The sequence below is a fragment of the Budorcas taxicolor genome, chromosome 9 (assembly GCF_023091745.1).
Source record: "Budorcas taxicolor isolate Tak-1 chromosome 9, Takin1.1, whole genome shotgun sequence".
NCBI lineage: Eukaryota > Metazoa > Chordata > Mammalia > Artiodactyla > Bovidae > Budorcas > Budorcas taxicolor.
The window spans coordinates 77,790,955-77,816,333 of record NC_068918.1 but is presented as its reverse complement, the minus strand read 5'-3'; the positions used below and the strand labels follow the sequence as shown (position 1 = coordinate 77,816,333).

Sequence of the window (25,379 nt, the reverse complement as noted above, 5' to 3'; positions counted from 1 at the left end):
GTTGGGGTGAAGGCCTAGGAGCACCCTCTAGGAAAGGCCGTGAGATTGCATCTGCGGCTCACCAGCCACACCAGCAACTGAAACTCCCCAGGGCACAAGGCCCTGAAGTGACTTCCTGGCAGACAAGGCGGGTGGGGAGCACACATAATCGGGCTCCAGCGGCCCAGCAAACACCTGATGGCTGCCTCTTCTCTCTAGCTCATGCCAGCGGGGTGCTGCCAGGAGGAGGCCGGCAGCAGGACCCTTGCGGGGGGCCTGGCTGGCGCAGCATGCAGCGCTCGAGCAAGATGGAGTTCTTCCAGAAGCTGGGCTACAGCCAGGAGGACGTGGCCAGGGTGCTAGGCAAGCTGGGCGAGGACGCCCTGGTCAATGACGTGCTACAGGAGCTGATCCAGACGGGCAGCCGGCCCAGCGCGCATGAGGGCAGCGCCGCACCCCTGCTCGTGCCCAGGGGCTCCTGCGGGACCCTGGACTCTGCCCAGTGCAGGCTGGGAGCGGACTCCGGAGAGGACAGCGGAGACCCTGCCAGCTCCTTGAGACCCATAGTGATCGACGGCAGCAACGTGGCCATGAGGTAGCGTCCTTCACCCCCTCTTGTTAGTGGTTTGGTCCAAGGAGCTTTGGAGCCAGTGGGTGGGGTGGGAACCCCCGGTTCATCCCTCAGTAGCTGCTTAGTCAGTTGACCACTCTGAGCCTCACTTTCTCCATCTGTAAGGTGGGTCTACAATCTCCCTAGAAGTTTAGTCCTAAGAACTGGAGCTGCCGGACATGCCTAGGGCAGTGATGACACAGAGTAAGTGTTCAACAGAGGGCAGCTAGTCTCACGTTAAGGCAGAGGGGGCTCTCTTCCCCCTCTTATCCCAGCAGGGATAAATGGCAGGGAACCTAGGGCTGGGAGAAGGTGGCTTCTGGCCTGGAGTCTGTCCCTACGTGGCTGCATGACTCTGGGAAGGCTGGCTATCTCAAGTTTCCCCTTCTGTGACACAGGTCAAGAGACAGCTTTTTAGCTTCCCTTAAGGTTATGAGAGTCAGATGGAAAATGGACTTGAACCACCTTGAAAGCCCTCTGCTGGGGGTGGGGAGCAGTGGTAGAGGTGGTAAAGCTCCCTAGCTAGGGTGGGGGCGGTGTTTGTGGCCCCCGAGCTGCAGAGGCAGTAGTTATACTGGCGCGTTGGCATCTTGTGTGTTGCGGTGATGAGAGCTCCATGCCGGGCCGCATCTTTCCTGGAGAGGTTAAGTTCCGCTGACAATGGGGTTCCACAGCCTCACCCACACCCACCACTGGGCATGGAGAAGGCTTTGCCCAAACAAGTGGATTACTTTTCCGTTTGGCTAAGCTATAGCCCAACCGAGGGCAGAGCCATAGGGAGTTGGTCATTCAGAACCGCAGATAGACGCATGTCCCTTTCCAAAAGCTGAGCCACACTGGGCATGGAGAAAATCTGTGTCACCACTGCTGAATATGTCAACAGGGGATTCTTTGGCTGAGGAGCTGAGTGGTTTTCTCTAGGAATTTGGGCTCACTCTGGATTGGGCACTGCAGGAGAGAAGTTTGGAAGGGTTAACTCAAGGTGGCCCAGCTTTGGGGGTAGTTCCCCGCTTGGTGTGTAGGGCAAGATTGTTTAAGCATTCATTCAAGTTTTAGCCACCTAGGTCTCCCTGGGCTTGATTATATCACCAGGCAATAGAGCCCTGCCTTCTCCCTGTGGCCTAGGAGCTGGTCCTTGGGTCTGTAAAACATTCTTACACATGCTCTGTGTAGGCACCAGGTAGGTGAGCCTCTGAAATCCTGCTAATTCAAGATTCCTGAGCGAATTAAAGGGATTTTTAAGAATTCAGTAGTTTCTGAGGGTCCTAGGAAGAAAGTCTGCTGGGTTCTAAGAGGTGGCCTGGCCTCTGTCTGGTCTGGATGAGGCGTCTCTTCCTCTGGACATCAGTAGAAACATACCCGCTCACATTTGAAGTAAGACGGTTGTTCAGTCGCTCAGTTGTGTCCGACTCTTTGTGACCCATGCACGGTAGCACACCAGGCTGTCTTTCACTATCTCCTGGGGTCTGCGCAAACTCATGTCCATTGAATCGGTGAGGTCATCCAACCATCTCATTTTAAAGCAAGAACTACAATCCCATAGCCTCCAGAATGAAAACCACAATCACAGAAAGTCAAGCAAAACGATCACATGGATCACAGCCTTGTGTAACTCAGTGAAGCTATGAGCCATGCCATGCAGGGCCACCCAAGACAGATGGGTCACGGTGGAGAGTTCTGACAAAATGTGGTCCGCTGGAGAAGGGAATGGCAAACCACTTGGTATTCTTGCCTCGAGAACCCCTTGATAAAGTGAGATGATACTGTTTAAATCAAAGACCTTTTCGGCCCTAAGAGTATATGAACTCTCTGATTCCAGCTCAGAAAAGCAGAGTGGCTATAGGGTGAAAAAACTACTTCTGGTGCTACAGGAAAGCATTCTCTCTTTGGGGGCCAGACATTTTTTAGGAATGGTTACAATCGGGTGGTGGTGGAGCATTTTCTATTGATGAAAGTCTCTGTTGCTGCTTGGAGTTAAAATTTAAGCCATGTCCTCTATTTGCATGTGACCTTGACGTGTTCCAGGTAAATCCTGGGAACGTGCGGGTTTAGTCTCACCCCATCCCTACCTCCTACAACGGTAATTGGTCTTGTCTAGTCATGCACAGTCTGTGTGGGTAACAGATAGAAACCATCTCTCAGGCTTATTCTGAAGAATGTGTCAGAACATTCATTCTTTCACACTCATGCTGTCTTAAAACCACCTCAAATGCCCAGAACACATGTCTGTGTGTGTGTTCTCATTGTGTGTCTGTAAACGTATGCACATATACACAAACATCCCTTCCCCTGCCCCCTGCATCCCATTAGTTAGGAAAAAAATTTCCACAGTTCCCATCCATGCATGGGACTTCATTGGTCCAAAGGCACATCTGGGAGAGAGTGGGTCAGACATTCAGCTCCAGCCCTGTTCCTTCTCCTGCAATAACGCCTCCTGGTCATCCAACCAGAGTTCAACAGGACCCCTTGACTTCAGACTGTGTGGTTCTCCGTTGTGAAGGATAGATCCCAGTGTGGGGCGCACCTTTAGCAGGGCTAGATGGTTGAAACCCAGCATGGAATCTAGTTGTTACCTCTTGACCTCAAAACTCAGCCTGAAAATTCTCCTTCTCTGAGGTCTTGTAATACTGCAGGTGTTGCCATTCTCTGCTATCGAAGGTGCTTCTGCTTCATGTGCTGTCTGGTCCTGGAAGGAGGGGGAGGAGCTTAAAAGACAGGTTGGGATGCGTGTTCCTTTCTGTCCTGAGCAGGCGGGAGGCACGTCTTCTGTTGGCAGTAGCATCCTCTAGGGTGCCTGTTGCCGACTTGCTGTCTGGGGTCTGTCCTCTGAAGTCTGCCTTTGCTCACGAATAGCCTCATTTTTTCTTTTCTTTAAAAATTAGCTCAGGGCTACTTTATTTTTAAAGTTTTACTTCACTTTTCAAAAAATTTCTAATTTATTTATTTTTGACTCTACGAGGTCTTCGTGGCTGCACAGGCTTTTCTCTAGTTGCAGCCACAGGGTTTTACTTCTAGTTGCAGTGGAAGCACTCTCGCTGTGGTGGGAGCAAGGGCTCTAGGGCTCGTGGGCTCAGCAGTTGCGATTTCCAGGCTCTGGAGCACAGGCTCAACAGTCGTGGCACACAGGCTTAGCCACTCTGTGGCGTGTGGCATCTTCCTGGACCAGGGTCAAACTCGTGATTTCTGCATTGGCAAGCAGATTCTTTACCACTGAGCCATCAGGGAAGCCCCGGCCTCACTTTTCGGTCACAGTTTTCTTTTTCTCCCTCTCATTCTCTTTTGGAAGTGGTGTTTCCTTAAAAAGTTCAAAATCTGTATTCGTTTCTATTGCTGCTATAATAAATTACCACACAAATGTAGTGACTTAAAACAAAGCTAGTGTATTGTGCTGTAGTTCTGGAGGTCAGAAGTCTGGCCTGAGCCTTCCTGGGCTGAAATTAAGGTGGTGGAAGAGCTGTGTTTCCTTCTGAGAGCTCTAGGGGATGATGTGTTTCCTTGCCTGTTTCAGTTTCTGGAGGCCACCTGCATTCTTTGGCATGCAGCCCCTTCCATCTTCCAAAGCAGCAATGGCCTGAAACGATGTACACAATGTGGAATCAGTATATATAGCTGTGGTTTCCTGGGGAGAAGGTCTGAAGCTTCCAATAGGCACTTAGAAGGTCTGTGATCCCCAAAACATAAAGAACCACTGACGTAGAATGAGCAGTTATAGGTAGTGTCATGCTTTACAGGAGGTGCTAAGCCTCTCCATTAGCTCAGAGAATGTGAGAGGGGGTCATCTGTCCTTGCCTCTGGACATCTAGATTGAGAGAAGAAGCACAGAAATGACCTGGATGGGCTTGGCCAAGGTCAGCACTGACTGCGTCAGACCCTGGCTTCATCCTTGTGTTCTGACCTTGCCACCACTGTGGAAGTTTCCATGGGCCCCTCTCCCCAGGTCTTCAGAATGGGTAGCCCAAGTCTATCTGTTGGGGCTGAACCCAGCCTGGGGTGGCTGTTCTGAAGAGTGGCAGCAAGGGTCACTGACCAAATGCTTTTTAAAAGAAGTGGGAATGTATTTGTTCTGAGCACACAGTTCTGTTCAAGTCATTTCAACAGGACCATACCACTCAATTCCAAGAGTCTTCCATCTCCCCACTGTAACAACAAAAGGAGTCTATTTGGCTCTTATAAGCAGGAACATTCATTTCATTTACCATTTCCTAAGTGGCAGGTCAACTTCAGTGAGAATTCTATCAATAAGTTGCAGTGGTGCAGGCCTAAGATGGCGACCTGGGAAGCCAGACCTAAGTTCACCCCTAGTTTTGCCTAGTTTGGGTTCCCTGGTGGCTCAGATGGTAAAGAATCTGCCTGAAAAGTGGGAGACCTGGATTCAATCTCTGGGTCGGGAAGATCCTCTGGAGGAGGGTATGGCAACCCACTCCAGGATTCTTGCCAGGAGAATCTTATGGAGAGAGGTACCTGGCAGGCTACAGTCTGTGGAGTTGCAAAAAGTTGGACACAACTGAGCAACTAAGCACAGTTTTGCCAAATTCCTGTATTTCATGTAGCAAACCAGGGAGGTCAGAAGCAGGCAACAGAACATGGGGCTTAGAGTTCGAAGACCTGAGTTCTGGCCTCTAGTCTGTGTGTGTATGTGTGTGCTGAGTTGTGTTCGACTCTTTGCAACCCCGTGGACTGTAGCCCCCTAGTTCCTCTGTCCATGGAATTTCCCTGGCAAGAATATGGAAATGCGTTGCCACTTCCTACTCCAGGGGATTTTCATGACTCACAGAGCAAACCTGTGTCTTTTGCATCTCCTATATTAGCAGGCAGATTCTTTACCTCTAGCACCAACTCTAGCCTAGGACGGCCCAATAAAGTCCCTGTGAAAATGGAATGTTCTGTACCTGCACTGTGCATTGGGGTGGCTGCTTGCTACACGGGGTAACCTAATGCTGGAAATGTGGCTGGTGTGGCAGAGCAGCTGAACTTCCAATTTTATTTCTTTAGAATTCACTTGAAGGGTAAATAGCCCCATGTGGTGAGTGGTATGGTACATAACAGCTGGTATAGCTCCAGTTTCTCATCTTACCCACTGTGTGACCTCCTCGTGAGTCATCTGACATTTCTGAGCCCTGTTTATTACAATTAAGTGGCTGCGCTGAGTAATAATAGTCTCAAGTAGCTTTTCATTTCTGGCATTCTAGGATTCAGGTGATTATTTTATGCATGCAAAGCAAGAGATATGAACCTTCTGCAGAGGTTCAGAGAGAGTAAGTAACTTGCTCAAGGTCACAGAGAAGTAAGTGTCAGGCTCTGGATTCAGTGCTCTTTCCATTTCCTCTGGCACCGGGTATATTTGGGCTGCAAATTCTGTACTATCTTTGGTCTTAGGGCAGGCTACCCTGGGACCAGAGCCTGCCTGTGCTCCACCGAGCTCTCCCAGGCATGATGAGGCCCAGACAGGTGTAATCCAGGCAGGAGATGCTGTATCTCACTCCTTCCCCAGGGGCCAGCACACCCCTCCTGGGGGGCCTAGCCTGTAGGGAGCCTGCAGAAGGTCACGGGTGCATCACATGGTGGCTCTGCCTGACCAGAAGCACAGAGACTGGTTTCCAGGCACAATATCTACACCTTCAGGAGTGTGTATGTGGGCATGAGTACGTGCAGGACACAGGGAGATGTGAGCTGAGCCCTGGAGTCGCTGTACGCTTGGCCTTAAGAAAACGGTCCAGCAGGGTTTAAAAAGATGCCTTTTGAAAAAACGTGACCATTGAAAGCCTGTGACCAGCTGCACCATGGTGTTCAGGAAGAGCATGAATTCTCGCTGCCAACTCTTGTCAGCATTTTTCTTGCCTGGCAAACTCACAAATACTCACACATGTGCTCACAAGCACAAGCGGTGAACACTCTGTAGGCAAATTTAGAAAGGAGCCATCTGAGGGCTGTCAGCTTGGGGGAAAACAACCTGGTAATTTCCCATCCTCTTACTGGCCTTGACAAGGGTTTCATCTGAATGTGTCCTTGCCTTGGGTTGTACAGGATTTTTTGTTAAACTTATTGTTTACCTTTTTAAACTCTTAAAGACCTTAACAGGTTCTGGCATATGGTGGAGAAATGAATGTTCAGTGATGATAAAGCTCAGATCAGCAATGGAGGTTTTCATCAAGGGCTACCGATGGGGGTGCACTCCTGGGCAGGGGGTTCAACCTGGTTTTCAGCCTCTGAGTGGACTCTGACCACACTGACCTTGGGTTCCTAAGTCTGTACCCATTTCTCCTATTATGAGATAAGGGAGCACCCTCTCTCAGAAGTCACCCCCCGGACCTGAGCTGGGGAGAGACTTCTTGGTGAAATGGGTATAAACTCCAGCTTCAGAGTGTTTGTAATTTAACCGCAAATAAGAAACACAATTCAATCAGTGTTGGGCCTTTATATCTCACACCACAAAGGAATCACTGCTTAACTTTTCCTTTCGTCCCACCCCAAAACCACCGCCTCACTCTTCACAGGACTATCTTGTGAGCTGTTAATTTCTGCAGAGAATTTTTTGGGCAATAGTTAATGATACAGAAGTGTTCAGTGGGATTGTCAGTTACTGTAGATGGCTACACGCTAATGGGCGGGTGCCCCTGGCACATTTGTCATGTAGGCAGAATTTGCTTTGGGCACCAACCCACTTCCCTCACCGCCTCCGTTTATTCAAAACCTACCACTCCTTTCACCTTTTCCCAGGGCCTGCTGCTCAGCTTGCTGCCTGATGAACTGGTTCTCGCTGACTGTTAATAAGCACTAGGGTCCCTCCCTCAGCTTGAGCATTTTACCAGCTGGTAATTTTTGTGCTAAAGGAGCTGCTGTCTGGATCCCAGGGGTGGAGACTAGAAAGGCCCAGGCATAAAGAGGGAAAAAACAGAGATGGGGTAGGGGGAAGAGTTTGCAGCCCAACAGATCAGGCTGTGAGGTCAACTGCAAGATCTGTGAGCCGGGCACACAGCTTTGCTTTAGTTTCCTCAAGGGTCCTCAGGAGCTCCTTGCAGTGGTTCAATCAGGCGCATGTGCAAAGTGGCCAGGTACGCAGACTCTGTTAGAAACGAGCTCTGAGAAGCTGGGGGCAGGTTTGTTCGTTCGCTGCTCCCCAGGCCCCCAAGCACAGCGCCCCATTGATGGAGAGGCTTGCTCACACCTGGATGCTGAGCGAGTGGAGGAGACACACAGGGGAGGGTGCCTCTGGCTTATGTCCCTCCCTCTGAATGCGGGGCCTGGGCTCCCAGGGTGACCGCTGAGCTTTATGACCAGAGCTCTGCCCGCTCCCACGTGGCGGGCAGGTCTCCCCTGCTTGTGGCATCAATCCTGCCATTGCCCAGGGTGTTCTGTGACCAGAACTAGGGCAGCCATGGTGGGGTTTTGAGGTTGGTTTAGGGAAAAAAAAAGAAACATGGTAAGGACAGAACAATAGATAATCTTCACATTTCGAGAGACCAGAAGGCTCTTGAAGCTGGGGTAGGGTCCATGCAAGAACGGGAATGAATGAGTGAATGAGTGAATCCTGAATGAAAATCCTCCATTCCAGAGAGGGCCAGTCCCTGAACTCCCTGAGCCTGGAATTCCAACTGGAAGAGAGGGCACTTCTTAGGGAGACAGGGAAGGTCCTGGCTGAACTGGTGGACAGACATGCACCTCCTCCATTCTTGCCTTGGCCTAGCTGGCCTACGTGGTACTTAACCTGTTCTTTGGAGATTCTTGGTTGGAATCTTGTGTCCGAGAAGCTGGGGGGCCAGTTTTTGCTGCATGAAGCTGTTGTGGCACCATTCCTTAGCTCTTCTTTTCCTGAACTCCTGAACCTCCGACCCCCTCACCTCCATCTGCCTCCAGCCAGGGCCACTGCATGCTGAGGCCCTTCCAGAATCACTGGAACTGGTCACACCTCTCATCTTTGTCCCCTCACAGGCACTGGGTTCTGTTTACCCCCATCCCTGCCCCAAATCACACACCCATCAAAAGTGTCAGGGATGGAAAGCTGGTGTTTGAACAGTTGAACAGATATATAGACGTAGTCACAGAAAAGAGATCAACCAAGGGAAGAACTGTAGGGACCTCTCTGGCGGTCGGGTGGTTAAGGCTCCACGCTCCCAAATGCACAGGTTCTATCCTTGATCAGGGAACTAAGATCCCACATCCCACACGGCATGCCATAGAAAAATTTTAAAGAATTGTGGCAATTTGTTTTTCTGAGAACTGTTTGAGGATAGACATTGCTGCAGGGCTCCCCAGTGGCTCAGCAGTAAAGTACCTGCCTGCAGTGAAGAAGATGCAAGAGACGTGGGTTCGATCCCTGGGTTGGGAAGATCCGCTGGAGGAGGGCATGACAACTCACTCCAGTATTCTTGCCTGGAGAATCCCATAGACAGAGGAACCTGACGGGCTACAGTCCGTGGGGTTGCAAAGAGTCAGACACGACTGAAGTCACCGAGCATGCATGCACATACTTTGCTGTAGCCGAGAGATACCTGTGCTGCGGGGCAAGGCAGGAGTGTGGGTGTCAGAAAATGTTCACATCACTGCTGCAAGTGCATAGAACATAGACTTTATTTTCTGTGACACATGAAATCTCTTCACTACCTTCTAGGAACCAGGAAGGAGCAAGCGTCACACTTGCTCATGCGTGGTGGCTCAGCCTCTTCTGTCTTTTCCAGCTCCATGTTTCTTCTCCCTTCTCCCGCTCTTCTCTCAAATAGCATCTGGAAGCTTCTGAGACCTGGTGCTGGCTGGGAGAGGGGTCTGGGACCCTCACTGGACTCTGCTGCAGAGCAACGGGGCTGGCCTTGCTTCCAGAATGGTCAGCAGAGGGACATTGGTCCTGTTTGGCCTTTGGGGGAGCCACACTGGCTTTAGTGCTATCCCCATGTGTATGTGCTGCGCTAATTCACTTTAGTCGTGTCCGACTCTTTGCGACCCCACGGACTGTAGCCCGCCAGGCTCTTCTGTCCATGGGAATCTCCAGGCAAGAATATTGGAGTGGGTTGCCATGCCCTCCTCCCGGGGATCCTCCCAACCTGGGGATCAAACCAGTGACCCTTATGTCTTCTGCATTGGCAGGTGGATTCTTTATTGCTAGCACCACTTGGGACACCCCCTGTTCGTCCACTCCCAGGCCACACACAATCCTCCAGGGGAAGCAGGGAATCCAGGGGTGTTGCCTCGGGCTCACCTAGACGCCACTTTTGTTCACGACGGCGCTGTAGTCCTGGGGGATGCTGTATCCGCTGAAACCAGGATTTCTCTGAGAGGCTTGCGACTCGCCCAGGCTGTGCTGAGAGACAAGCTTTCAGCCTCCTGTTCACACCTGTCCTGGTGTTTCCAGCCTCTTCAGCCCCTCATGGCTCAGTGGGTGGGGCATGCCTGGAGGGTGCAGGGTAAGGACCCTGTGAATGGCCTCCACATTCTTCCTCCATCTCCTTTCTTTTTTCAATTTCTGCTGGGGTGGAAGGGACTAGCTTTCCACTTCCTCTTCCTTTTTTCCACGGATGGCCCCATTGATATTTTTCTGCTTACTGTTTGCAGAAATCTCACAGTCTAGCCTCAGCGGCCAAAGGGCTATTGCCCTAAGCTGGAAGACCCTGTGGACCTAGGGGTCGAGGCCTGGTTTCTGATACGTCCCTGGGGTGTAGAGTCCTCTTGGCTCTCCCCAAAGCCCGGCTTCCAACACTACTGATGAGTGTTCCAGACTCCCTTTTTCTCTTGACAAACCTGGACCCCTCCTAACCCTCTCTGAGAAAACAGCAGAAGGAGCCACACACCAGAGAAAGCACAGATGTGGGGATTTGATGTGTTGGTGTTGCTTGGATGTGGAGAGGGTGCGAGAGTCGTGGGGACCTTGGCTCTCTGAGCACCCAGCTGCGCCCCCTCCTGCCTCCCCATCTCCCCTTCACTCACTCCACACGTTCCAGCCACACTGTCCTCTTTGTGGTCCCTGGACACGCAAACCTACATCAGGTCCTTCCAGCCAACACTTCCCTGCACCTGGACTGCTTCTCCTCCAGCTGCTCACAAGGCCTGCTTCTCCTCAGTCATTCATTCCTTCGACATGTTCTTACTGAACCCTTATCAATGATCAGACACCACTGTGCTAGGTGCTGGGATTTTGATGGGCAGCAACAGGAACCTATGATTTAGAAATGAATACGTGCTAAATCGTTTCAGTTGTGTCCGACTTTGCAACCCTATTGGACTGTAGGGTTCCATAAGATTCCTCTGTCCATGGGATTCTCCAGGCAAAGATACAGGAGTGGGTTGCCATGACCTCCTCCAGGGGACCTTCCCGACCCAGGGATGAAACCAGAGTCTCTTCTGTCTCTTGCCTTGGCAAGTGGGTTCTTTACCACTAGTACCACCTGGGAAGCCCATGATCTAGCAAGCGGGGGCGGGGGTGATTCATCCCGTGGGTGGATGTGCACGTCCAGCAGTGGTAAGTGCAGGAAGGACAAGGACGTGTCCTTGCTGTGAGGCTTGTAGCAGGGGAATCTGATGGAGCTGCTCTTCCTAAGGAAGTGGTGAGAAGCTGAGATCTCAAGGAGAGGGAGGAATGGACTGGCTGAAGAGGGGAGGAAATAGCTGGTACAAAGGCCTTGCAGTGGGAGTGGAGGGAGGTGCATGGCCAGGACGAAGGGCTGAGGGATTGCGATGGGACGGAAGTCGTGAGCAGAGGGTGGCGAATCTGGCCTTCGCTGGCCTGTGGCCCATCCACGGCTGCGTTCATTGAGTGTGCATTCTCAGCATCTCAAATCCATGCCCTTGTCTCCCTCTCCAGCAAAACACTGCTGACTTCTACTTACTGAGTCTGAGGGATGTTTTAAGGGATGCTCTGGCTTCTCAGAGCAGCATTTGACCGCTTCTTTCTCAAGGCTCCCACAGTGCAGTCTCTTTTGTTTTACCCCCTTCCTTTCTTTTCTTTACTTTTAATTTTTAATATATCTTTTGGTCTTAGTTCTGGACCAGGGACTGAACTTGGGTCCCCTGCCTTGGAAGCGTGGAGCCTTAACCACTGAACGCCAGGGAAGTCCCCTACCCACTTCTTTTCTGATAGACGCCTTTTGTCTCTTGTGTGATTGTCCTCCTCTACCCGCGACCAGCTGCTGAGCTCCGGAGCACCTCCACGCCCAGTTCCCTGGCCACTCACTCCCTGTCTGGGCGATCGGGCAATTCTCTCCACGTGGTGGCTCCAACCAGTACTTGAACAGATGAGTCACGCGTTTTATCACCCAGACCTGTCTTCTGAACCCTGGCTGTTTATTTAATATTTCCATTTAGAGGTCACCAAGGCTCTTCCCATCTCAACATGTGTCCAAAACCAAACTCAGGATCTTTTTCTCTAAATCCTGTCTTCCTCCAGACCAGGGTCTGTTTCAGGGCCCTGCATTCCCCTTATACAAGCTGGAGATCTAGAAGCTCCTTGATGTCTTTTTCGCTAGCATCCCTGCATCCAGCTGATCACTGCATCTGGAGATGGTACCTCCTGAGTATCTGCCTCTCAAGTTCACTCCTCTTCACCACCACCAGCTGGGGCCAGATCACCATCAGGGTCTGCTCTGACAGTCACTCTGGCAGCTTCTTAACTGCTGTCCACCCTCCATTCTTGCTCCTTCCAACGGTACTGTCCTCTGTGCTGCCAGGTGGGGCTCTGAAACATACATCAGATCAGCTCAGATCACATAAGCCTGCCTGCTCAGTTGCTCAGTCACTAAATCGTGTCCAACTCTTTGTGACCCCATAAACTATAGCCCACCAGGCTCTGTCCATGGGCTTCTCCAGGCTAGAAGACTGGAGCGGGTTGCCATTTCCTTCTCCCAGTGATCTTCCCAACCCAGGGATCGAATCCTTGTCTCCTGCATTGGCAGGCAGCATCTTTACCTCTAAGCCACCACACACCACATGTATCCCCGGTCTTATCCTTCTATGGCTTCTTATTTCTCTTAGGAGCAAGACAAACCTTCAGTAACAAGTCCCTGCCTGGTTTTGAGCAACCTCTCACACCACTCTTTCCTTCCTGCCTGCATGGATGATTTCAGTGGAATTTGTGGGCCATGTTGACCTTGTTACTTGGACTTGGGAAGCCCACCATCACATTGACAACCCTCTCTTGAACCTTATAAGCTTCAGTTAATAAGAGGAGCTTGTCTTTTCATCCTTGGAATGAATGTACTCCCCAAGGAGCCTGAGACCCCCTGCATGTTATCACGAGCTAATTGGTTCCGATTAAGGGATATATTTTGTGTAAAGAATGACCTATTTTCAAAATGCAGATTTGCCTGATTCCCTTTGATGATGAGACTAGGATCCAGGCTATTCCCAGGAAAAACCACTCTTGAGAAACCCTGCCTGTTTCTCTACAGATCCCTTTGTTTTCTCATTGTAGCCATGGGAATAAAGAAATCTTCTCTTGCCGGGGAATCCAGCTGGCCGTGGACTGGTTCAGGGACAGAGGACACACCTACATCAAAGTTTTTGTCCCCTCCTGGAGGAAAGAGCCACCGAGGTCTGACGCCCCGATTAGAGGTATGCTGGAGTGGCTGCACCCTCAAGACGCACTGCACACCTTCCCTCCGCAGCACTCCCCACAGTTGCAATCAGCTGTCTGCTTACTGTTTGTTTGATGATGTCTGTCTTCCTCGCTGAACTCTGCTGCTGCTGCTGCTGCTAAGTCGCTTCTGTCGTGTCCGACTCTGTGCGACCCCACAGACGGCAGCCCACCAGGCTCCCCCATCCCTGGGATTCTCCAGGCAAGAATACTGGAGCGGGTTGCCATTTCCTTCTCCAATGCATGAAAGTGAAAAGTGAAAGTGAAGTCGCTCAGTCGTGTCCGACTCTTCGAGACCCCATGGACCACAGCCTACCAGGCTCCTCCATCTGTGGGATTTTCCAGGCAAGAGTACTGGAGTGGGGTGCCATTGCCTTCTCCACGCTGAATCTAAGCTCCATGAAAGCACAGCCAGAGCCCTAGCACCTAGTGTAATATCTAGTGTCATAGGTGCCTAATAGTTGTTGAACAGGTGATTGGGCGTATTTACTCTTTTAGTGTGAAAGATTAAGTTTTGAAAATAACTATTTTATAACTTTTAACACTGCAGAAAAACTTGGTCTGCTTCCCGCCCCTAATAGAGTATAGGAAATGAATGAGACATCCATTTGGTCCACTGAATATCTAGTCCAATCTCTTCATTTAAAAAAAAAAAGGAAATCGGCATCCACGGAATTCTTTATTTTTAATTCTTACATCAGCTAGGAATATTTTAAGTTACGAAGAACAGAATAGGTCATTTAAATAAACAGGTTTTTTGTTGTTTGTTTGTTTGTCTGGCTTTCTTATAAGAAGAGGTCCCATCCCGAGATATTACTGGTGTGTGTCAGCCATGTTAGCGATGGTATGACTGACCTCTAGTGATTCTGGGAGGTTTCATTGAGTTTTTCTTCCAGTCTTTTAACTGAAAGATTTTTGTTTTGTTTTCAGTTCTATCAGTGTTAACCAATTGCTTCTTCTTCTCTTTCTGATCCTATTTTAAATGAAATGCTATTCTTGTTTTATAGTATCTTCTTGAATATTCCTATACTAATACAGACTTTGAAAAAGTTCTCTGAAGGTCCATGAATCATATTTCTTTTCTTTGATTCTCTTTGTTCCCTTCTCTTTTTCTCTCTTTGCTGTTAAATCTTCTTCCCAAAAGTCTGGTGATCCTCTGCTTGTTAGTGTTTACTAGTGAATAAAGAACCAGACTGGTTAAATATACACCTGTGCAATTTCCATAGACTTTCTCTCCTGGTATTTGGATCTTTTCCCCAAAGTCAAGGCTGATCTTTGACTATGTTGACCAGCAGAGTTTGCTTCATTGCACCCTGCATGCAACAGGCAAGAGGCAGCTGTTGGAACTGGAAGTGGCATTGCCACAAGCGTGATATTTTACTGTAAGAGGTCAAAGGCCTCCTCCTTTGTAGTTACATCTTCACTTCCCTTATAGAGTCGGGGACAGGAAAGGGTGGATGGGGCTGCCCCATAGTAACCCTTCAGTTAATCATCTGACTTCTCCCCACTCTCCACTCCTGCTGGAAAGTGGGGCTTTGCAGAGAACAGGCTCCACCTCTGCTTCAGCCTCTGTACACATTTGGAGGTTATGGCTCTCTCTATAATGTAGGGATCAGTATAGTCTTACCTGCTTTCTGTCTTCCTAAAATTTATCAAAATTTGATTTTGCTGGTGTTTTTTTTATGTGATTTTAAATGTGATTATGGATCTTTTCCCCCTTCTGTACTTTTTCACTGCTTTTTCAATGAGATTATGAGAAGCCGGGGAATGAACATTTGTGTTCATCATGGACCTCTCATCCCAGATTACTCTTTATGGTCTGAATGTGGAGGATGGTGGCTTTCAACAGTTGTGCAATATTGTGCAATATATATTATGCAACACAGAATGGGTAAAGTGTAGGGAATTCACTTTGGGGTAGGAAAGAATTTTTAAACAAGCCACAAGAAGTGTCAGGAGATGGGAAAGAGTCATAAATTTGCCTACACTAAAATAAAAACTTCTGTTCATTAGTAGATACCGCAAAAACAAGAGAATGAAAAGACAAGCCTCAGACTGGGAAAGGCCACACATCACATATTCCTGATGAAGGATCACAGTCCAGAATCTACAGGGAACTTCTCCAAGCTAGTAAGACTGAAAGGACAGATAGAAATATGTGCTGAGGCATGAATAAGCCTTTGATGGAAAACACAAATGGCCAATAAACATATGAAGAGATGTTCAGTTGTATTAGTAACCAGAGAAATGCAAAATAAAACCACAAGAGGCTACTTTATACCCTATCTATCTATCCCCAATCTATATATAGATCGGGAAAAATTTAAAATCCTGCAAATGTCAAGTGCCGGCAAGTTCGTCTTAGATGTTGTATTGAGTAGTAACTTGATATAACTACTTTGGAAAATGATTCAGCATTGTCTCGTAAGGCAGCTTTCCCTACAACTCAGCAATATCACTTCTTAAGACAGACCCTGGAGAAATCCTTGTCTCCTGTACAGGGAGACTTCTGTGCAAAACTGACAACCTTGACATGGCCAGACCTCCCCCCCACAATGTTCAATGAAGAAACAAATTGCATAGGATATACGCATGAGGACTCCATTCGTGTAAAGTCGGGAGATTCATAATCACTTTGGAAATAATCCTTTTGAAGGGTACATATGTATGCATCCTAAAAAGTAAAAGCAAGGGAGTTATAAATACAAAGTTCTAAAAACTGGGTTATTTTAAAGGGAGTGGAGGGAGCTGCAATGGGGACTTCAAAGCACAAACTGTGCTCTGTTCTCAAAGGGAGTGCTGCACACATGGCATTTAGCAAATTAATTATAAATTTAAACTGAAGTATAATTGACTTACGGGTATTATATTAGTGGGCTTCCTAGGTGGTGCTAATGGTAAAGAATCCATCCACACTGCAGAAGACATGGGTTCAGTCCCGGAGTCAGGAAGACCTCCTGGAGGAGGGCATGGCAACCCACTCCGGTATTTTTGCCTAGAGAATCCCATGGACAGAGGAACCTGGCGGGCTACGGTCCACAGGGCCGCAGAGTCAGACATGACTGAGCACAATTATGTTAGTTTCAGGTATACGGCACAGTGATTTGATGTTTTTATACATCACAAAATGATCATCAGGCACACAAGTAATTTTTTTTAAGTGACTTTTGTGCCATTATATGCATTATGCGCTTTTTAAAAGTCTGAGAACCATGTCACATAGCAAAGGACTTAGACTTGAGGGGGGAAACAATTTGTGAAGAACATGCTCATATTTTTCCACACTGGGGGTAACTGTTTCATGTGGAAGGAATTTCTTTTGTCTCCAAATTCACAGCTAAGATCACAGAGTAGAACTTCCAGGTATGCAGATTTTAGCTCCTGTTAAGTGACCTTGTAACGCCTGCACCACCTGAGACATACTCCGTCCTCCCAGGTTTCGTGGGGGCTCGCCAGCCCCACATGGACTGGTTCGGTCTCCCCACAGGTGCTGTGAGACAGGTGCAGGAGTCATTTTCCTTATTTTATAAATGAAAAACTGGATGTTCAGAGAGGGGCAAAGCACCCCAGTGTCCAGGGTTAGTCACTCAGTCGTGTTTGACTCTTTGCGATCATGGACTGTAGCCCGCCAGGCTCCTCTGTCCCTGGGATTTCCCAGGCAAGAATACTGGAGTGGGTTGCCACTCCAGGGCATCTTCCCGCCCCAGGGACCAAACTTGAGCCTCCTTGACGTAGATGGAGGTGGGGGGAGGGGGAAGAAGCGGGGAGGAGGGGGCCATCGGAGAAGAGCCTGGAGTTGCTGGACCTGCCCCGGGTCTGAGGCTGGTTCTGGGGGTGGGGAGTCCGGCTACCCGGAGAAGATGCTCCATGCGGTGCCCCCTGCGGTCTGCAGAGCAGCACGTGCTGGAGGAGCTGGAGAGGCAGGCAGTGCTGGTGTACACGCCGTCCCGCAAGGTGAGCGGCAAGCGCGTGGTGTGCTATGACGACCGCTACATTGTGAAGGTGGCTTACGAGCTGGACGGCGTCATCGTCTCCAACGACAACTACCGCGACCTGCAGAGTGAGAACCCCGAGTGGAAGTGGTTCATCGAGCAGAGGCTGCTCATGTTCTCCTTCGTCAACGATCGGTAAGCGGTGCCCACGCGGTCCCAGGGTGCGTGGGACGGGGGTGGTGACCGGCAGAAACCGCTCTAACTAGCTCGGGCCCGCGGGGCTCAGTCACGGGCTCTAAGACACCCCCTCTCCACCATCTCTGTCGCCCTCTCGGTTCTCCGCTCTTGCGCGACCAGCTTTCTCCTTGGGGCTGTTTTGTCCCCACTGCCTGTGACTTTTCTGTTCCTATGCCCACATCCGGCTGACCCAGCACCCAGTTGCCTGACAGGTGTCCAGGCACGGGCAACATCCTCTTTTCTTTGGAGCTGTTTAAGATCTTGGAACTGACTCTATCTTAATAGGGCTTAGTGGACATTTTCCAGAGAATCTGATTGATTTCATCTGCCCGCCCTGGGCCAGGTCCACCCTGAACCAACCAGCGACAGGGCAGTGGGTGGGACGGGGAGGGTGTGATCAGGGTCACAAGGTACAGACCAGATAGCAGGTGCAGGACAAGGGCCTCCTGGCAGAGCTAAGGTGGGAGGAGTGATGGCTGGTCCACGGCCGGCCTGTTGAGGGGCAAGGGGAGGAGCCTGGCCGGGTGGGCGTGGTCACAGGGTGGGACAAGGTGGGGGAGGGCACGGCCGCTGAGACCTGGCTCCCGTCTCAATTTCTGTTCCAGGGATGACAGCTCGGTCCTCATTCCTGGCTCTCTCCTTAGCTGTTAAGAATGTGGTCGAGGACAAGCTAGCTGCTCAGCTCTGTGAGGGCAGGGCATGTATGTGTTTTATCTGCCACGGCCCCCAGCCAGCCTGGCACACATGGGCACCCAATGGCTAGGAATAAGTTGTAGATAGTGAGTGACTGTCACTGGCTGCAGCCCTAAGGAAGGGAAGATGGGGACAGAGAGGCCATACGGCCGCTGCACGAGGCCCTGGGGCCTGGGGGGCTGCATGTGTGGTGGAAAGAGCTGGAAGCAGCAGATGAGGTTTTAAGCTGAGGCTCTGCCATTTACCAGCTGCGTGCGGTGGGTGAACTCTCAACCTCACTGGGCTAAGCGTTCTTCACCTTGAACTTACCACACTTAGGTTTAGTCAAAGGGCTTCCCAGGTGGTGCTAGTGGTAAATAACCCACCTGCCAATGCAGGAAGCATAAGAGACGCGGGTTCTATCCCTGGGTCAGTAAGATCCCCTGGAGGTAGAAGTGGCTACCCACTCCAGTATTCTTGCCCAGAGAACCCCATGGACAGAGGAGCCTGGCGGGCTGCAGTCCATGTGGTCGCAAAGAGCCAGACATGACTGAAGCGACTCAGCATGCACGCACAGATTAGTCACTCTTACCCCTTAGGTGATCTGGAGGATCAGAGAGGACTGTACCCTGTAGAGACTGTGGTTACTCTTAGGTCAGGCTGGGACATGTGCCTCCAGGAGGGCGCTGGTGCCCCCACTACCCCCAGGCTCACAGTTAAGGAGGCAGAGGCTAGCTGCTAAGCCCCAGGGCAGATGGTCACAGCAGCTACCCTGCAGTAACCCCCTCGGTCATGTCCACATTCTCAAGGCTGGCAGCTCATTCTCTCTGGCTCCGCCCTGGAGGAAATCTGGCATGGCTGGTCATCACGGGATCCAGAAAATCCTCACTGAGGTCTGATGGATCATGGCCGCCTCTGGCCTGGCGACAGCTCGGGGTCCAGGCCAAGTCCTCTTGATGCACTGGCCTCCGCTCAGGGCCTACCCGGAGGTCCCCAGCTGCCAGAGTGCAGAGCCTGCCGCCTGCCTGAGGGCAAGGACGCCCTCCCCGCGCCCAGGGCATGTCCACAGGGCTATCTTGGCCCAGCTCCCGGCTGTGAGGCCCAGGAAAGAGCAGGAGGTGAAGCCTCAGGGAACTTTTAATAACTGCACTGGGTGGCTCCCCGGATTCTTGGTCAGGGCCCAACTCTGAGAAGCCAGCTGTGTAGCTGGGATCTCAGCCACAGAGGCTGTCCTCGCCCGGGGATCGCCCAGCTCAGGGCCGGCCTGGTGGACGTGGTCTGCAGGGTGGGACCCCAGCATGACCCTCCACTCTTAGGGGGAAGCCAGTCTTTAAAAACAGGCCCCCGATGAGAATCCATACCCTCTCTTGTGGAAACTTTGTATGACCTTCGAGTGTCTCCTGGGAATGAAAGTATTCACATAGGAAAAAAAATGGATTGTGCTAAACGAGGGAGTTTTCCTTCTGAGAAATGTTTTCCCCCTCGAGCTCTGGGCTCTGTGGCTGTGTTCCCTTCTTCCTTAATGCCGGGGAAGAGAAGGGGCTGGCAGGGGGCAGGGTGGTGTCAGAGAGTGACATAGTAACATTCCCCCCGCAGACCCCAGGTTTTCGGGGAGGTGGGGTGGAGCCCAGGCCACACCTGTGTGCAGGCCACACCTGTATCCTCTGCCTTTCTGACCTGCTGACTGGCCTTTCAGACTCTGTAAATTTTTTATCCTGCACCTGAGAGGCCCAGAGCTGCGGGGTGACACAGGAGAAATGGAGTTCACAGGACAAGAGGCCATTTGTGGCCCCACGGAGGTCTCTAGCCACCTGTCGAGGACACTAGACAACAACATGGAACTGCTTTCAGGCTAAGTCCCGGGGAGGCCTGGTGCACTTCTGCTTCATCGTTAGTGGCTAAAATCCACCTGGGAAACTGTTACAATGCAGATTCCTGAATAGCCCGAGGTTCTGTTTAAGCAGCTCTCTTGTGAGGCCCGGAGCCTGCCTTTTTCAAGGAGCTGCTGAGTGAGTCTGACGCTGCTGACTCAGCAGGAGAAACACCTGGATGAGGCCCGGGGCCGCTGTCCTGGGAGCTGTCCATGCTGAGCTCTGTGCCGGTCAGTGTGGACAAAGGCTGGGCGTCTCTAACACACTGCAACTCCTGGGTGGGAGAAGAGCCCTGAACCGAGAGGCCAGGCCAAAGCCAGGCCTGGTGCTGCCCTCCTCCCCCTCCACCAGGTGCCAGCAGTGAGTTTCTGTGTGGCTTGCAGTCACCCACCCCCATGCTTGTCTTCTAGGTTCATGCCTCCTGATGACCCGCTGGGCCGTCGGGGACCCACCCTGAGCAACTTCCTGAGCAGGAAGCCAAAGCCCCCAGAGCCGTCCTGGCAGCACTGCCCCTACGGTGGGTAGCGCCCCACATCTGTGGGCCCTGTTCAGGTCAGAAGTGCTGGCTGGCTGGTCAACAGCATGGGTTCTAGCCTGGGTTCCGATATTTCACGTTTCTAGAAAGGTGTAAGGTAATATAGGCCACGTCTTATGTGTATTAATAAGCAGATGAAGAATACAGAGGCTCTGTTTGCATGTATACATCGCATGATTCATCCGTAATTCATGTCTTGGCAAATGCGTCTAACAGATGAGAAGGTTGTTATTGTATCTGATGTGTAGTGTTGCTAAAAATAAGTCTGTTAAGATTTGTAAAATTAAGCAAATACCTAATAGAGAACCAGAGTTTCATCCTGATGAGATGTTTGACAGTCAGCAGCGTGGGCTGTTAGCCCGGGGTCTGCCCTTAGTCAGCTGTGTGACCCTGGGGAGGTAACTGAGCCTCTCTGGATGGCAGTCAGAAAGCTGTAATTATTATTGTAACGATGAACTGCCATCCCAGACGCCTGTTGCATAAGGCTTGTGAGGGCTGGATGCAGGGGTCACCCACAGAGCAAAGCCACGTCCAGGAACCAGGATTGCTGTCTGTGTGCATCCCCAAGCTCTCCTTTCTCAGTCCCTCTGGCACCTTGTGCCCACATCCTGCCCCACAGTCTCCCCTACCCTCCTACTTTGGTTGGTAGGACACTTTGGTTGGTGTTATCCACTAAGAATCGAGGATTCTATCCCAGAGCCCTCCAGGGACACCAGCCTTCTAGCCAGCTCTTTCACTAGCTTGCTTTAGCAAGTTATTTAATATGCCCAGGTCTGGTTTCTTTGTGCCTATAAAAGTTTAGGACGTCTTAAGTGATACTGAAAATCATTTCTTGTTAGAATTAAGGTGCTCACACACACATTCTGGTGGCCTATCCTTCTCCCTTCCACTCCCAGAAGGGCCCTGGTTTGGATGATAAATTATTCGATCACCTCTGTTAAAACAGTCTATAAGGAATAGGGCAAGGGATGTGGACTGCGGAGGCAGGGGGGAATACGGAGGGTGGGGGAGGGAGGAAACCGAGTCAGCAGTGGAGGCCCATCCATATACACCTACTCTTCACCTCCGAGGTTGGCAGGATCCACAGGATCCCTGGGGAAGTAGAGGCTGAAGGGCACTGGACCCAGAGTTCTGGTCTCAGTCCCTGGTTATGGCGCCTGCAGACATGATCTTGCCTTAGCTGGTGACGCTGGGGTACCGTGTGCAGCGCCCAGTACCACGAGGAGCAGGGTGCTGCACCCGCATCCGTCCTGTCGGCGCCCCAGGGCACTTCTCGCCAGCCACCTCCTCTCACCCCAAACCTTGTAAGGCTGCAGCAGGCCTGGGGGCCTTGCCCCCAGGAATCGCCAACAAGAAAGGTTGCGCGGGGCTGCCGGGACCCCACGGGCATCCTCACCGGAGGTCTTACCAGGCGCCCCCCCTCCACCCCCACTCTATCCCTTCCAGGCAAGAAATGCACCTACGGCATCAAGTGCAAGTTCTACCACCCGGAGAGGCCGCACCAGGCACAGCTGGCGGTGGCCGACGAGCTCCGCGCGCAGACGCGGGCCTGGCGGGGCGCGGGCGGCGAGGAGGAGCGGCGGGGGAGCGCGCGCGCGGCCAGCCTGGCGGAGCAGGGCGGCTCCCGGGACGCCCCCGCCGCCCGGCCCGGCCCCCGGGAGCCCGGCACGCGCAGCCTGCCCACCGCGCGGCGGTCGGCGGGCGTGGCGACTCTCGAAAGCAGCTTCTCGCGGCTCTTCCTGAGCGACGACCCGGGGCTTCTCCGGGCGCCCCCTCGGGGCCCTGACTGCGGCCTCGCGCCCGCGCCGCCCGGTCCCGATTGGGTGGCGCCCGGGTCCTTGTCGTCCCTGCCAGCCCCACCCGGCCTCCTGAGCCCGCCCGGCCTGCGGGGTGGGTATGGCGCCCGCGCCCCGCAGAGCGACCGGCCTTCCCCGCGCCAGCAGCCCGGCGACCCGTGGGTCCTTCCTCCAGGCGCTGGCCAGCTCCCGGGCCGCTCGGCCTGGGCCGAGTCGGACTGGGACGACGGTGCCTTCGGGGGGCCCTTGAGGCCCGCGCCCCAGGCTGTAGCTGGCGAGGTGGACGCGCGCGCCAGGGCGCGCACCTCGCTCTATAGTATCTTCCCGCCCCGCGAGGTGGACAGCATCATGGCCCTGTTCCCCGAGCTCTCCGACGTGGCCAGGCTCATGCTCCTCATCCAGAGATTCCAAAGGTCCAGTGCGCCCGTGGGGAAGCGCTGAGGAGCTAGTGGAAGCCACCGCGTGTAATGACCCAGTCTTGACTTGTACTCTAACTGGGCTGGTGGTGGAGATCAGCCTGCACCCGGGCCTGCCCACCCTGTGGAGCCAGCCCCTTTTGCTTTAAAGATAGTTCCCTGGAGGAAGCCAGCTTCATCACCTTTTGTGGTGCCCATGGTGGGCGCTTGATGACACAGGGCCTGCTGCTGAAAGTCCATGTCCTGCAGAATAAGGTTGACCTTAAGCGGCAGGAGTTATTTCTCCTGCCTGAAGACTAGGAGGCCCACTGCAGCCCCAAGGTTTTGTCCAGAGCACTCCATGGCTGTTTCTATCTAGCTGCACCTGGGAGCCCCAAGTTGGTCACAAGATCAGTTTAGTAAGTGATACCTGAAATAGAGTGAAATAGGAAATTGCAGAGCATACCCCACTTGAACAGGCTAAGTAGGAAATTCTTCTGTTAGCTACCAGTGTGCTTGGTAGCCATATATATTTTTGGCTTCCATGGACAGAGAGTCTGACTGGCCCATAGGGTCACATAAAGTGGGACACGACTGAAGCAACTTAGCACGCACGCACGCACACACACACAGCCATGTGAACTTAATGTGGGTCATGGGCAAAAGGGGGGAAAATGGTAAAAGGCCTTGGATTTCATTGCAGCAGATAAAATTTGAAATCTGTTGTCAATTGGCCAGTGGAGATGTTGGCCATATGAGCTGTTTTTAACCTCTGAGGGGAACCCCGAGTTCTAGCTTCCATGTATGGGCCCTGCTTGTCACTCTGAGATTGTGTGGCTGTGCTGGTTTGTGGAGGTGTGGCGGGTCACTTGGTACCCAGCCCTTACACCCAAACACCCCCCACTTGACTCAGGGCTAAGTGTCCTCATTTTTCAGCCAGCCGTCCATCATGGTAGTTTCCAGCCCAGGCCCTCTACTGGCCAAGCCTTCTGAGCCACACCTCACAGCTGAGCCCAATCCCAGTGAGTTAGGACTTTTGCCCAGAAACCTCCAGGGGGATCCGAGGAGCGCTCGGACGAGCCTCTCCGTCTGTGAGGTTTCTCGCCACCTCAGCCATTGCTGTTTCTCCTAGCTAACTACTGCTTTTAGTTTGGGGAGGGGAGATGAGGCAGTGCTGCCAGGACGCAGGCCCTGTGTCCTCCGGGGCCCTGGCAGCTCTGGGTGACATCCACCCATTCACTCCGGGGTACCAGTCCGACTCACAGATCTTGGCTGCTTTGTTCCTGAGAAGACTGTGAGGCACCTCCCAGTGGAAATCCACCTCCCAGACTCTGCAAGACTGCAGACTGGCAAGCACTCCCAGGGTGTCCCTGGAGAATCTGCTTCTGTGCCCTTCAGTGTGGTCAATGCTGCCTTTAGAGATACAGAGATGATGTATTTCCTGCAAACCCTTTCATCTTTTTAAACCAGATTCTTAGTGGGGTTTCAGTCAGATCTCTTCCTCACCTCTTTTTTTCCAAAGAGGAAACACACAAAATTGTACCTTAGTATTTTGAGACCACGGTCCTGAAGAAGACCCAGTCTTTCTAGACAAATTGGATTTCCCTCACGGTGGTTTTTGTTTTCTTTTTGACAAGACAAGCTTTCTGGTAGAGCTGCTTTTGTCTCTTGGGTCTATGTCCTGACTTCGAATTGTTGTGTTGCTGATATACAGTTAGGACTGTTTAAACTGCTTCCTTTGAGGACAGGTTTGAGTTTTAGTAAGCTGTAAAGCTATTTTATTTGGTTCACTATGATTAAGACAAGCACAAAAATACGTGAAGAAACAGCGCATTTCAATGTAATCCCCTTTGGAATTTTTTCCAAAGTCTTGGTATGTCTTTGTGACACAAAACATGAATGGGATGGGAGGGAATAAAATGTTCCTAGTTGCATAGCTGTTATTGTGTTCCAAGAATAAATCATTTTTTTTCCAGCACCTGGACTCTCCATTGTCAAACTGAGTATCCGTTTCTCTTGTGGCAGCTTCCCACCTCCCCCATGCCCAGGGCTGGTTCCTCACATTAGATACTTTGTGTGTGAAGGCTGGGGCTATGGCTGCTGTATTCAGTGTTATTTATCCCTTGCAGGAAGTGGGAGAGGGCTGGAATTCATCTTTTCAAGGAGACGCAGCATGGCCCAAGGTGAGACGGGCCTTTGCTGGATGCTCAGCAGGCTGCTGCCAAGGACACCTGCAGAGTTCTCCATCGCTTGAATCTGAGGCTCCCAGGGCTGGGCCGTATTTAACCACATGGTGTAGCTTTCCCAGAAGCCTCTAGGAGGTGATTTGAGACACAACTGCAGAATTCTGGAGGTTGAGGGGTAGAAGCAAGAGAAGCCACTCATGTCAGCATTGTTCTAGATCAAGTGAATCCCTGCTCTCAGGATTTTACACTGAACTTGGACGGGGAGCAAGGAGCCAACTGCCAGCGGGCACGGGTATGACTCCCTGTCTCTGGGAAAAAAAGTCTCCTGTGGGGGAGAGCAGGATAGGGGAGGGGGTGAATGGAAGGGTCATTAAGGAGTGGGTGATGGAAGAATGAGCTCTGGGAACTGGAGCAATGAAGGGGAATCACAAATCCCACCAGGAGGGAATGTGTGACCCTGTGCAAAATTAACCTGTGAGGCATACACAAAATCAAAAAGCAGGGCTCCGTGTTTAAAAGTGACCAAGAATTTCAAGACATTGGGACTTCCCTGGTGGTCCGCCTGCCAATGTAGGGGACACAGGTTCGATCCCTGGTCCGGGAACTGAGG

The 25,379-nt window shown here is 51.6% G+C and overlaps 1 protein-coding gene across 1 annotated transcript; it reads left to right on the top strand.

Annotated features, from left to right (window-relative positions):
• The first annotated feature begins 269 nt into the window (after positions 1-269).
• On the top strand, positions 270-22,629 carry ZC3H12D (zinc finger CCCH-type containing 12D). The gene is made up of 5 exons (XM_052646045.1): positions 270-574; positions 12,984-13,123; positions 17,038-17,272; positions 20,268-20,374; positions 21,839-22,629. The coding sequence occupies exons 1-5, from the start codon at positions 270-272 to the stop codon at positions 22,627-22,629; spliced, it is 1,578 nt and encodes a 525-aa protein (XP_052502005.1).
• Positions 22,630-25,379: the final 2,750 nt, after the last annotated feature.